This window comes from Jaculus jaculus, chromosome 12 (genome assembly GCF_020740685.1).
Source record: "Jaculus jaculus isolate mJacJac1 chromosome 12, mJacJac1.mat.Y.cur, whole genome shotgun sequence".
Classification (NCBI taxonomy): domain Eukaryota; kingdom Metazoa; phylum Chordata; class Mammalia; order Rodentia; family Dipodidae; genus Jaculus; species Jaculus jaculus.
This window is the reverse complement of record NC_059113.1, coordinates 93,670,072-93,684,567: the sequence shown is the minus strand read 5'-3', so window position 1 is coordinate 93,684,567 and position 14,496 is coordinate 93,670,072. Positions and strand designations below refer to the sequence as shown.

The window sequence follows — 14,496 nt, the reverse complement described above, 5'->3', positions numbered from 1 at the left end:
TTCCCTCCATTAGCCACTCCAGCAATGCTGAATTTAATCTGTCTTCCATGTGGGTCTCACAGCTCACCTACTGCCCACGGTGCTAATGTGGTTACGGCCAGACAACCGACTGTAAAACTGGCACCTTCTCACTCAGCATAATGTCTCTCTGCAGACCTCCAAGTCACAGCCACTCAATTTACTGACAAAAACAAGCTTTTATTGCTGTTGGCACCACCGAGCCAAAGCAGCCAGACACACACACACACACGTGCACACACACACACACACACACACACACACACAGTGAGGTCCTTGTTGGCTGTTCACATCGTCAGCACAACTGTCAGGGAAATTCCCTTTCCTGCATCCTTTGAGAGATGGTGATGTGAGGGGCTGACCCCAAGCCCAGGGCTGGCAGTTAGCAACATCAGCTCTTAATTTGTAAGCGTCACAAATAGGGGGCAGCGGGGAGACACAGGAGGGTCTTCCTCTTCCTCAATCTCACTTAATGAGTCCGTACTGGGGTCAAAATGTAACCGTCGCCTCTGAGGGTCCAGCTACATGGCGAAGTCACAATGTTAACATCGTTAAAAGTGAGCAGTTAACCAGAGTGGCAATGGAAGGCGAGCGCTGGCCAAGCCCTGTTAGGGCGGTTTTAAGAGAAGCTGGTTGTCTGATGGAAGCCCCGAGTGTCCTTACGGTGAGTGTCAGGGCCTGGGGAATTAGCCGTGCAGTGCCCTGGGGAGGCAGAACAGAGGGAGGCCGAGCCTCCACCAAGGGTCCCATGGGTGGGCGGTCACAACAGCGGGGAGACAGCAGCGCGTGGGGGAGGGCACCTGTCAGGGGCTGGGGCTCTGAAGTCACAGCCTGGTTGCTGGTTTCATACAGAATGTCACACTTTGGTGAAAGCTGCTTCTCTCCATGTTATTTTTACTTTTTAAAAAAAAAATATTTATTAAAGACGGGGGGGGAGAGAGAGAGAGAGAGAGAGAGAGAGAGAGAGAGAGAGGGAGAATGGGCACACCAGAGCTTCTAGCCACTGCAAACGAATTCCAGACGCATGCGTCATGATGCGCATCTGGCTAACGTGGGACCTGGAGAGTGGAACATAGATTCTTAGGCTTCACCAAGCCATCTCTCCAGCCCTCTCTCCATGTTTTGATAACAGTATTTGCCTCAGAGGGTTGCTATGGCAATAGGTGAGACCCAGCAGGCCAGGTGCCAAGTAGTGATTGTCGTACATGGAGATGCGGGAGAGGGTCAGGTGAGGACCAAGCCCACAAGCTCTCAACAGCACCATATTTATGTCTCTCAATTAGTGAGTGCCAGGTGGGTACCAAGCCACCACACTGTGATTACAGAGGATTGTGGCTGTGGGAAGGCCCTTCCTTCTGTGGTCTCACAGCAGTGAGGGTGCTGTGGCCCAGTGCCCCTGGGGTGCAGGGATGGAGAGAGGAATGGTCACCTGTGTGCTTGGTGCCGATGTGATTCTTAATCTCTGCTTCTTCCATGGTGACAAAGTCACAGGCAGTGCAGCAGATGGAGAACATCCACTGCTCCTTGTCCACGTGGAGAGACATGTGGCTGACAAACTGGACGTTGAGCTCCGTCTCAAATCCGCACACGTGGCAGCTGGAAGACAGGAGGCAAGACAAGGAAGGAAGGAGTGAGACACGCTTCAAAAGATCTGTTCGTTTAGATTCCGTGTGCCCAGAACACTACAGTTTCTCTAAACCGGAAGGCAGCACATTAGAAAATTCTTTTGCTTTTTGGGATGCCTCTGGGGTGGTCACTGTGCCAAGCAGATTAGGTGCCAGTGTAATGTAACAATCCCATACATGCTATAATGGTGCTAAATAATCATAAAGTTAATTAAAAACTACAGATTCCAGATGCTGCACATCGCCTGGCTGATTCCTTTGGGCAATGAGATGTGGGGCGGCGTTGCCAAGGTATTTAGTGGTTGGCCCACTGATAAACTCGGAGCATGCTGAACACCCCGGAGTTTCCCTCTGGCTCCAGAAACCTGCTGGGATAGCGTGGAAGGCACACACAGATCACCCTGTGGCACTCTGACCAAGAGGCATCCCTGTCTGTGACAATTCCTGATGGAAGCGTCCCATCCACCTAGGTGCCTTGCAAAAGCAAATTTCCACCAATATCTCTGAGGGCAAAATTTAGTAGACTGAGAGTTTTATAGTGGCTAAACCAAATACTGACCCAAAGTTCACTATGGAGCAAAACGTAGCACTGCATTAAAGGGTAACATCATGGGGCTGGAGGGATGGCTTAGTGGTTAAGGCACTTGCCTGCAAAGCCTAAGGACAAGGTGGCACATGCCTCTGGAGTTTGTGGTGGCTGGAGGCCCTGGCATGCTAATTTTTTCTCTCTCTCATAAAAAATGTGAAAAAATATTAAAAAATAAAAGGGTAACATCACCAAGGGACAGTACTCAATGGGTTCTGAGCAATAAAAGGGTAACATCACCAAGGGACAGTACTCAATGGGTTCTGAGCAATTTCCATGGACTTCAAAGGCTTATGTTTTCTAGGCTTCCCCCTCTCCCTACAGTTTTTAGGCAGTAGTAGTAAGGTGCTCAATTTAAGTGGGGGGGGGCATTCCAAAACTAACAGCCAATCAGAGCCTTATATCCATCTCTGACGCTCCATGTCACAGAGCCACCTCGCAGACCATTTCTCTATTATTTTATTTTATTATGTATTTATTTGAGAGAAAGAGGGAGAGAGAGAGAGAGAATGGATGCACCAGGCTCTCCAGCTGCTGCAAACCAATTCTAGACACATGTGCCACCTTGTGTATCTGGCTCATGTGAGTCATGGGGAGTTGAACCTGGGTCCTTTAGCTTTTCAGGCAAGCGCCTTAACTGCTAAGCCATCTCTCCAGCCCCGTTTTGGTTATTTTTTTTTACTAGGGCCACCTGGGGCTGTGCAAACACAGGGTTCAATCAAGCAAAGAGCATCTTAAAATGAAGATCGGGGTATGGCTGAGGAAAGACGTCTTGTGACCAGTGCCCGAGGCTGGTACGGAGGGGTGTGGAAGGAAGGGGCCCGAGGCACGTGTGGGCTGGAAGCCCGTGCTCTGCTCACCTGTAGTAATACGGGTGCTTCTTCCCGTCACTGCCTTCAGAGGTGACAGCGCTGACAATGTCCTCGGTGTCTGTGCTCACCAGCTTCACAGAATGCACGGTCAGGTGCTGGTTTAGGTTTGCGCGGCACTTAGCAGCGTAGGGGCACAAGTGGCATTTGTATTTTCTCTCCTCTGGGGGACAAGGAGCAGGAAGAAATCAAAACCACCTTCAAACAAAAACTCACTTAAAAAATACCAAAGAAAGGAAGGTTCAAATCCTTAACATGGGGGCAAAAGTCACCCCTTGGTATCATACTAGTAATTCGTCTCTGTATTAAGAATTGCAAAGATGGAGCCAGAGAGGTGGCTCAGCAGTTAAGGAGCTTGCCTGCAAAGCCTAGTGACCCAGGTTCGATTTCCCAGTACCCACATAAAGCCTTATGCACATGCATCTGGAATCGGTTTGCAGTGGCTGGACACCATTCTTTCTGTCTGTGGTCTATCTCTCTCTGCTTGCAAATAATATAGCGTTTTATTAAACTTGTAACTTGGATCTCTGATCTCCAGCCACCTGCTGGAAGAGGTGTCACTGGGGGCGGATCCTTGGATGTAGCCCAAAGGTGTGTTTGGGGGCCCAGAACTGATCCCAGCCCAATGGTGAGAAAGAGCTTTAAGCTCTGGCAAGATGCCTGCTTGCTGCTTTTTGGTGTTTGTTGGCTGTTGGTGGCTTCTGTATGCTTGGATCTGTGAAAGGGAGCCAGCTTCTTCTGCCATTGATGGAATATCCCTGGATCTGTAAGCTTCAAATAAACACACTGCTCCCATAAACAGTGTCTGGTTGGATATTCGTCCTAGCATCATGGAGCTGTCGATATCACCCACCAAAGGGGGGCACATAGTGCTTGCTAGGCCATCTTGAGTTTCTCAGGTTTCTTTTCTCTCTCTCCTCTCTCATATGGTCTGCTTTCTCCTGGACACCTTACCTGCTGCCTCTCTCCGAGACAACGTGAGTTCTAAAGGGTGCTGTGTGCGTCTGCATGACTGTGTGTGCGTGTGTCCCCCGTGTGTCCCCCACGTGCCCCCCACGTGTCACTTTGGGGAGGGTGCTGGGCCAGGGATGGTGCACTTTCAAACAAGCATTTGTAGGACTGCGGCATTGCAAAGGCTCCATCATGTTCCCCAAGCTTCAGACCTGGGTCAGACATGAAATAAAAACTAATGAAATTAAAGGGAAAATGACTTGTATAAAATAATTTAATTGGGTATTTTCATTTTACCTAAATAACATAAAAAAATACCAATTAATTTTTTCATGGAAATTTGCTCATGAGGCTGACGACTAGCATGTCATGAGCATTTTGCAAAGCGGCACTCTGAATCCATTTGCTTAATCGAGCAAATTAAAGTACAGGGAGAGGAGCGGGCTTGGCTGTCACCACACAGAAGGCGGCGGCAGGCCCAGCAGAGAACAACCCCACATTCTAGCCCCGAAGTGACTTGGTATTTCTGGACTTGACTTGAAGGAAGCACTTGTCTTTTTCATTTCACCAGGAAGGCATGGGGAAAGAAACGTTTCAGCACAGATACAAAGCCCCATCGTTATAGTGGGTCCCCACCATGCAAAGGGCGGTGGGCCGCAGGGGCGAGTCCTACGCTGCAGACACCAGGCAGTCCTTCCCGTAGTCTCTGCACTTGCAGTAAGAAAGGAGGGTCTTGGGTTTGCATCAAGGATATGCTTTCTCCATAAAGCGATCTGGTGGCTTTCTGGTTATTTTTTTCTCCTATTATCTGTAAAGGTTTAATAATATGGGGATTTTTTTTTTCCCCTCTAACAGGTGAGAAATAACTTATCTGGGAGAATTTTTTGGACCAAATTCTTTCAGTCAGAGTATTTTAGATTTTCTTGTTCACCCTGTCCCTTAGGTTGATTTTGATTGAATTATCTGTCATCTAATGACTTTACTTAAAAAAAACAAAAAGGGCTGGAGAGATGGCTTAGCTGTTAAGCGCTTGCCTGTGAAGCCTAAGGACCCCGGTTGGAGGCTCGATTCCCTAGGTCCCACGTTAGCCAGATGCACAAGGGGGCGCACCCGTCTGGAGTTCGTTTGCCGTGGCTGGAGGCCCTGGTGTGCCCATTCTCTCTCTATCTGCATCTTTTGCTCTCTGTCTGTTGCTCTCAAATAAATAAATAAATAAACAAACAAACAAAAAATCACTGGCGTGGTGGTGCATGCCTTTAATCCCAGCACTCGGGAGGCAGAGGTAGGAGGATCACCGTGAGTTTGAGGCCACCCTGAGACTATATAGTGAATTCCAGGTCAGCCTGGGCCAGAGTGAGACCCTACCTCAAAAAAATAAATAAATAAATAAAACAAAACAAAACAAAAAATCATGCCGGGTGTGGTGGAGCATGCCTTTAATCCCAGCATTTGCGAGGCAGAGGTGGGAGGATTGCCATGAGTTCGAGGCTACCCTGAGATTACCAAGTGAATTCCAGGTCAGCTTGAGCTAGAGTGAGACCTTATCTTGAAAACCAAACCAAACAAACAAACAACACCCCCCCCCCGCCAAAACATGAGGTGTCCTTATTGCCCAATAATTTCTTAATGTCATCTGCCATTAGTTTTCCCCTTTCCTATATTGGAATTATTTGCTTCTTTTTTTAAAAATATTTATTTATTAGACAGAAAGAGAGGGAGGGTGGGGGGGGAGAGAGAGAGAGAGAGAGGGAGAGGGAGAGAATATGAATATGGTCATTCCAGGGCCTTCTGCCTCTGCAAACAAACTCCAGATGCATGCATCACTTTGTGCATCTGGCTTTACATGGGTACTGGGGAACTGAACCCAGGCCAACAGGCTTTGCAATCAAGCACCTTAACCACTGAGCAATCTCTCCACTCCTTCCTTTTCCTTTCTTATTCAGATATAAGACAGGTTGTCTAGAGTTTGTTTTCTTTTACTAATTTCTCAAGTGAGTGTTAAGTTTTTTATTTTTGTCTTTTCTAAAAAATATGTATTTTTATTTATTTGTTTGAGGGAGAGAGAAGCAGATAGAGAATGAGAGAACGGGCACGCCAGGGCCTGTAGTCACTATAAATGAACTTGGATGCACGCACCACCTTGTGTATCTGGCTTATGTGGGTACTGGGAAACTGAACCTGGGTCCTTTGGCTTTGTAGGCGACCACTTTAACAGCTAAGCCATCTCTCCAGCCCAACTTCACATTCTGTTCCCTCCTCTTGCGCCCCCCTCCATGACTGACTCTCCCCTGGGACTGTGCGCCAAAACAAACCCATCCTGTTTAAGCTCCTCCCATGCGGTATTTGGTCACAGCAATGAGTAACGTAACAAATAGAGCCATTTTATACATTGCCTGGTACATTAAATTTCATTTAACTGTATTCGAAAGATGTGGCCTACAAAACCTCTACTCTTAAAAACATGTTAGGTTTTTGTGTCCAAGTATATAACTAAATTTTGTTTTTAGCAGAAATTAAAAATATAAGAAAGGAACAAAATTAATCTCGTCATTTAATACTATCTTTCTGCTTTTATTCTGGAGAGATGGACAACAATCTGTGTGGAGGGTGTGTGTGTGCATGTGTGTGGATGTGTGTGTCTGTGTGTCGACCAGAAGACAGCCTACGATGTCATCCCTGAGGATCTCCCCCGTCATTGCTTGGACACAAGGTCTTTCACTGACTTGGAACGCTGAGTAGGTTAGACTGGCTGGCCAGGGAGCCCCATGAATCCTGGTCCCATGTCCCCAGCACTGGGATTATGAGCCTGTGTTACCATACCTGTGGGGTCTAGAGATCTAAACCAGGTCTTCATGCTTTCAAGGCAGGTCCTTTAATGACTGAGTTATCTCCCCAGTCCTTGTACCAAAATCTTATGTTTCAAGTCACCTTTATTTTAAAAATAGAGTCTTATAACGTCGTCTAGGCTGGCCTCAAACACATGATCCTTGGGCCTCAGCCTCGCAAGTATTGGGGTCGTAGGTATGCATCACCACAACTAGCTTCTGTCAGGTTCTTATGTTTCCTTTAAAGTAGACATATCTCGGGCTGGAGAGATGGCTTAGTAGCTAAGGCGCTTGCTGGCAAAGCCGTGGGACTCAGGTTGGATTCCCCAGGACCCACATTAGCCAGATGCACAAGGGGGCGCACGCGTCTGGAGTTCGTTTGCAGTGGCCAGAGGCCGTGGTGCGCCCATCCCCTCCTCTCCCTCTGCCTCTTTCTCTGTCTCCCAAATAAATAAATACGTATGATTTAAAGTAGATATATCTGGATTGTTAAAGCCTGAATTTTCAGTGCCAACACGGAAACAGCTGGCTGCACTATTGGATTAGATTTGGAGCGGGGACTAACATCCAGGCCACGTGAAGGCTCTGTCATCTGCGTCTTGCTCTCTGCTCACTGTGGGGTTTACCCTGTTCTTTTTGCCTTTGCTTGTGTTTGGCTGATTAAGTTATGGTTTATTCTTTCCTTGTTAACTTGCACCTTCTTTCTCCTGACCCTTAGAACTGACCATTGTTTATCTATTGCTGCATGTAAATAAAGGCAGAAACTATTTCTCCACAAATGTAGTCTCCCCTTGCCTCCACTACCATGAAATGAAATCAGGGCGTTTGTAAGCCCTCACACACAGCTGGGTGTGTTAGTGTCCTTTTTTTTTTTTTTTTTTTAAAAAAAATCTGTCCTGTACAATCTCTCTTAATATTCACACTTAATTCTATACTAATACCTTTTCTTCACAAACTTCAATTTTGCTTCATAAGACAAAAGCTGAAATCACGAAGATAGGTCCTGTCTCCTGCACCTTTAAGATCAATCCATTCTTAATAAAGTTCAGAAATTTTACCTGGACGTGTTCAAATGTGAGTCTCTGTCCCTCTTTGTACTCAATGAGTCCTTTCAGGACAAACACAAAAGCTTTCCCAGGATCAACTTACACACCACAGGCCTGGAAAGGTCAGGATGAACAAATTTCCGCCACTTCCTGTAACGATTCTCTTAGAGAAACTCAACTTCCTGCTGGCAGAGAGGTTCCCGAGAGAGTTCTGGAAGGCTGGGCAAGTGTGGCACCAACTCACCTGTGTGCAGAGAGAGGTGTCGGGACAACGTCTGCTGTCGGCCAAACACTTTCCCGCACACATCGCAGGGAAAAAGCTGGTCATTGAACTTCCAGGATGGCAAACCATTTCCTGCCTCGAGGACTATCTTCTCTGTTTCTGGGCAGAGAGGAGAAAGCACTGTGAGAATCAACAGGGCGGCATCAGTGCATTCCGTTTTACCCAATCCCGAGGCCTTCGGTTGAGCCTTCCCCCGTGAATGGCTAGTCAGTGCAGCTAAGGCCCAGCAAGCATCTTCAAACTCCAGTTTTAGGTTACACAAAATTAAGACGAGGAGGCCTGGAGGAATGGCTCAGTGGTTAAGGCACTTGCCTTCAAAGACTAACAACCCAGGTCCAGCTCTCCCAGTGCCCAGGTAAAGTGCAAGCATCTGGAGTTGGTACGCAGTGGCTGGAGGCCCTGGCGCGCCCATTCTGTCTGCCTGTCTCCCTTCTCTCTGTCTGTGCTTGCAAATCAATAAGTTAAAAAAAAATTAAGACAAGGAACATGTATGAAGCAGACTTAGAAATGACTGCTGTACGCTGTACCGCCACATGAAACTCCCTCGGACAAGAGTGCCAACGAGCAGTCCCCCGACAAAGTCTCAATGTGTGGGAGAGCGCTCTGAGCGCCACAGGCTAGGGACACGTAATTCGCAGCCTTGAATGAATAAGCATGCATTGACATATGCATTGATGCGTTCTCTTGTCATCTTGGAACTTTTATAATCATCTACAGTATTTCTTTCTTTCACTTTATCCTTCTCATTAAACTGAACCATAATGAGTTATAGAAATATCCCTTCAAAGTCAAGTAAAGGAGACAGGTGACAGGGAGGGGGTGCTCAAAAGAAGGGGGCATTTCCAAGGGAACACGTGTCTAGACTTCATTTTGGAAAGTCAAGTAATAGAATGAGTTAATTTCTTGTCCTTCACCTCAATAAATTATTGTGAATTGGGCTGGAGCGATGGCCTAGCTGCTTGTGGGCAAAGCCGAAAGACCCAGACTTGACTTCCCAGAACCCACGTAAGCCAGATGTCCACGGTGACATGTGCGCACAAGGTGGTGCATGCGTCGAGTTTGATTCCAGTGGCCAAGGCTCTGACACACCAATTTTCTCTCTCTCATAAAAAAAATTCTTGTGAATCTTAAGGCATAGTACTGTATAACGGGTCCAGGTACTAGATGGGGCTGATGAAATAATATTAGGAACTTTTCGTAAGATTCAAGCAGATGAAAATGCTTAGACTGCTGGCTAAAGACATCGGAGGGAAAGTATTTGATTTCTCACGGTTTGGCTAAAATTGCTTTCCAAATATAGGCTTCCACCTGTATTTGGACGAGCCAACTGGATCAATGCTTGTTTGAATGAAGATCTGCCAGACAGTGTAATCTGAGGAAAGAAGAAACAAATGCCAAAGTGCGTTTGGAAAGGGGAAGAAGGGGACTCTTGTTGAAACTGCAATAATGTTTGCTGTGCAGGGCCCGCCAGCCAGCCCAACACTGATAAAACACATTTATTGATTGATCTGTGTTTGTTAAAACTTAGCTCTGTATGCCATAGGGAGAAGAGCTCGTCTGTTTAAAGCAGGACTGTGTGACTAAAAAACTTCTGCAAAGCAAGGGGTAGAATGTGGGGAGGAAAGGTGCAGAGGGAGATACTGTGAACAGAGCAGAACACAAGCAACAAACACCCCTGGATCCTTGAGCCCTAGTGTGGGCACTGTGGGCCCATGACAACGAGGGGGCACCTTAAACAGTTCCCGTGAAGTGTGCAATCAAAGCGGGGCTTTCAAGGACGTGATAGCAATAATTACAAGCATAGGTCAAGAGGGTGCAGGGTCTTCTAACATATTCACAATCAATGAATTAACTAGGTCACAGATCCAACAAGTAGGTGAAATTAAAAGTGAAGAGACCTCTTAATAATTCTTTCAAGTATTAGTTATGTACTTGAGCCGAGGCGTCAGATAACGTCCACTTCCCTGCAGGACCTTAGAAAGTGACCACAACTCTGCAGACTGCTGTAGTCACACAGAAAGCACACTGTGCCGGCGCGATCCCACGGAGGAAGGAGACCATCACAGGCATGAGGAGTGTGGCTTTCAGGACGCAAGACCTGACTGGGAAAGCCCCGATCCTTTCTTCACAAACCAGAAGTGGAGCTCCTCAGATGCCACATTCTTTTTCATTTATTGTTAACAATGTCACTCAAATGCCCTGTGACACACATCAGTCATTTTCGATGACCTTCTCCCTGCTTTCCTTCAACATGTCCAAGCCGGCACCAAAAGCTACCGATCTTACCTCACAGAACTTTCTGGAACTGCCATCTAGTCGACCTTAATCATTGTCTCTCACCCAAATCCTTGCAAGACCCTCCACAATGACACACTGGCTACCAAGTATCTTTTCCTTTTAACATACCCCTTCCTATGCCAGACAGGTCTTTCTGAGTCACAAAGCTGGTTATGTCTTCTCCAACATTCCCAATGACATTAAGCCACGAGTTGGTTCTGTTTGAGACACGTCTGGTGACACTACTGATCACTGGTTAGCCCAGTAGTCACAGGCCACACAGTCCTCTCCACTGTGGAGGCAGCTGGTACGTTGGCTAATGAAAAGGCTTTTGCTTTCCTGATGAAAAGTAAGATATAACTAACTGCGCGTTGGTTGTCTCTACTTCTCTGGCCTTGGTCATAGAGGGAATGCCTGGGATTTGGGCATCTATTCTGTAAACAGCAGGTATAGGGATGAGCACCAACAGTCAAGTCAGAGTCCTTCATGCCGCTGTTCAGTGGTTCAATGAATGCTGCCAGGAGCCACCCGCCTTTGGACTTCTTGTTTTGTGAGGACTATCAGTCACTGTCTTCTTTAGCCATTGCCAGATCTGCTGTTAAAATTACTGATGGCATCCTTTTATTTTATTATTTATGAGAGAGAGAATGGGTACTCTGGGACTTATAGACCCTGCAAACTAACTCTGGACGCATGCGTTACCACGTGTATCTGGCTTATGTGGGTACTGGGGAGTTGAACCTGGGTCCTTAGGCTTCGCAGGCAAGTGCCTTAACCACTAAGCCATCTCTCCAGCCCACAGAAGGCATTCTGGTTACTATTGGTCTTGGGACATTGGTTGTAGGGCCCAGGCTGTTGACAGGCTCACTCTGCATCCTAGGAGTCTCATGAGCTCTTTATAGCCGCTATCAGTAGCAGAGAGTGTGGAGCTAGCTGACCACATTCTCATCTTAAATTATCTTCTGTTCTTTCTTAAATCTCACAGGAGCCAGAGGTAGGAGAATCACCATAAGTTCAAGGACACCCGCAGACAATATAGTGAATTCCAGGTCAGCTTGGGATAGAGCGAGACCCTATGTCAATAAAAAAACAGGGACAGAAAGATGGCTTAGTAGTTAAGGCGCTTGCCTGCAAAGCCTAAGGACCCAGGTTTGATTCTCCAGGTCCCACATAAGACAGATGCACATGGTGGCGCATGCATCTGGAGTCCCCTTGCTAGAGGCCCTGATGTGCCCATTCTCATTTTCTCTCTCTCTCCTTCTCTCTGTCTCTAATAAATAAATAAAAATCAATCTTATAAAAAACCAGAAAACACAAAACAAAAAAAAAAAAACAGACTTCTTTTAGATTAGTAAGGAATTTACTTTAAAAAATTTAATGGAGGGTTGGAGAGATAGCTTAGTGGTTAAGGCATTTGCAAGCAAAACCAAAGGATCCATGTTCAACTCTCCAAGTCTCACGTAAGCCCGATGCACAATGTGACACAAGCGTGCAAGGTTGTACAAGGTGGCGCACACATCTGCAGTTCGATTTTAGTGGCTGAGGCCCTGGCATGCCAATTCTCTCTCTCTCTCCCATTAAGAAAAAATGGCCAGTCTGTTGGGCTTGCCTCAAAAAATTTTTAATGGAAGCATAACATATATATCAAATGGAAATGTGGATGTGTCAGCAACTGCTTTTAAAAGTTCCAAAGTCCACAAATGGTTCAAACTATAGGTATTATTTAAAATTTAAGTAGCTGTGAATGTACACTTAACATTTTAGCAAAACACTTCTCTTAAGACAATCTCCTTTTTACTTCATCCCATAGGATTTTGTCTCCTGCAAGGTGTTTAATTTCTTTTTATAGATTTTTTTTTTTTTTTTTGGTTTTTTGAGGTAGGGTCTCACTCTGGCTCAGGCTGACCTGGAATTCACTATGTAGTCTCAGGGTGGCCTTGAACTCTCGGCGATCCTCCTACCTCTGCCTCCCGAGTGCTGGGATTAAAGGCGTGCGCCACCACGCCCGGCTTTTTATACATTTTTACTCTAATATCTGGAGTATCTTTTTGCTTCCCCATGGTTACTTGGTATGGTACAGTTAGATGTTTTTCTCTCTAATTATCCATCTATAGTGTTTGTCCTGAATATCATTTGGGGCTTTTCTTCTTCCTTAATCAAGGCTTTAAAAATATTTTAAACTTTATTTATGAGAGAGAGAAAGTCAGATATACATGGAAAGAGAATAGGCACACCAGAGTCTTTATCCACTGTAAATATACTCCAGACACATATGCCACCTTGTACATCTGGCTTATGTAGGTACTGAGGAATCAAATCTGGGTCCTTAGGCTTTGCAAGCAAGCGCCTTAACCACTGAGCATCTCTTCAGCCCAATGAAGGTTTAAAATTTTTTATTCTATTTTTATTTATGAGAGAGAGAGAGAGAGAAAAAGAGAGAGAGTGAGAGAGAGAGAGAGAGAGAACACATGCTATGGCTTCCAGCTACTGCAAATGAACTCCAGGTACATGTGCCACCTCATGCATCTGGCTTATATGGGTCCTGGGGAATAGAACCTGGGTCCTTTGGCTTTGCAGGCAAGTACCTTAAACACTAAGCCATCTCTATAGCCCAAGGTTTTTTTTTTTTAAGTATTTTTATTATATTTATTTGAGAGATAGAGAGAGAGAGAGAGAGAGGGAGGGAGGGAGGGAGGGAGGAAGGGAGGGAGGGAGAGAGAAAGAGAGAGTGCCACTTTGTGCGTCTGGGTTTACATGGGTACTTAGGAATTAAGCCCAAGCCAGCAGGCTTTGCAAGCTCTTTTAATTTCTGAGCCACCTCCCCAGCCCAAGGAAGGTTTTGCTCTGTGTGGTGTGGTGCTGGGGATGGAAACCAGGGTTTCTCACATGCTAAGCCCGTGCTCCACCACACCCTCAACTAGGGTTTTTGTTTTTGTTTTCCTCCGAGGTAGGGTCTCATTCTAGCCCAAGCTGACCTGGAATTCGCTACGTATTCTCAGGCTGGCCTCGAACTCATGGGAATCCTGTTACCTCTGCTTCCTGAGTGCTGGGATTAAAGGTGAGCGCCACCACGCCTGGCTTCAGGTAGGTTTTTGTTTTGCATGAAGCAAACAAGTGTGTAGGCGCAAGCACATTACCGAACAGCTAAGAAATGCGGGCTTGTCATTGGCACGATCACCTCACCTTTACGGACAGTCTCAGCAAGCCTCTCAGCAGTTCCTAGGTAGAGATGTAAGGCCCATTATTATTCATCCTTACAAAGCCTCACTAGCCGAGATATAGTATGATGAATGGTTTTCTATGATCTGGTGATGGAAGTAAGACTTATTTCATGCCAGGTCATGGAAAGATGAAACCCACCAAGCACGTCTCTAATACCAACCACAAGATTAACTCATCTACTAGGATGGGAGAATTTCTATCAAACCCCACGAACCATCAGATCAAGTAGAGTCTTCAAAATTCAACTCCTCATTTCCATGAGGACAAATCAAGGCCTCTCCCACCTCAGTGCACCCAGGAAGTTGCATAGGGCTCAGGAATGTTTCCATTGTAGTGAAGTCTCCAACCTGCCCTCAGCCTTGGTTCAAGCATTGGATTTAAAAAAATATTTCATTTATTTATTTGAGAGAGAGTCAGAAAGAGAAAGAGGCAGAGAGAGAGAAAGGGAGAGCATGAGCATACCAGGGCCTCTAGCCACTGCAGATGAACTCCAGACACATGCGCCACCTTGTGCATAGGGCTTACGTGAGTACTGGGGAATCAAACCTGGGACCTTAGGCTGTGTAGGCAAGTGTCTTAACCAGTGTGCCATCTCTCTAGCCCTTAGCCTTGGTTCAAAAGGAACTTGATAATCATCTAACTCGTTGAATGCGCTCATCTTACATATGAGGAAATCAAGGCCAAGAGAAACTTAAGTGCGGCCCCAGGTCACCTGGCTGTAGGTGGGAGAGTGTTGACTCTCCCAAGGTCTTAGTTAACCTCCTCCTAACCACAGGCAATCAATACCAAGCAGA

General features: G+C 46.2%; 1 protein-coding gene across 7 annotated transcripts in view; it reads right to left on the bottom strand.

Moving 5' to 3' along the window:
- Window positions 1–14,496, bottom strand: part of Znf827 (zinc finger protein 827) — a 233,663-nt gene that overhangs the window by 15,855 nt on the left and 203,312 nt on the right. For all 7 annotated transcript variants that reach the window (XM_045130866.1, XM_045130860.1, XM_045130865.1 and 4 more), the window contains exons 9-11: window positions 8,165–8,302; window positions 3,090–3,261; window positions 1,448–1,614 (exon numbers count right to left, since the gene is read on the bottom strand). In XM_045130866.1, coding sequence (XP_044986801.1) covers window positions 1,448–1,614; window positions 3,090–3,261; window positions 8,165–8,302 — 477 coding nt within the window. The remainder of the gene's footprint in view (window positions 1–1,447; window positions 1,615–3,089; window positions 3,262–8,164; window positions 8,303–14,496) is intronic.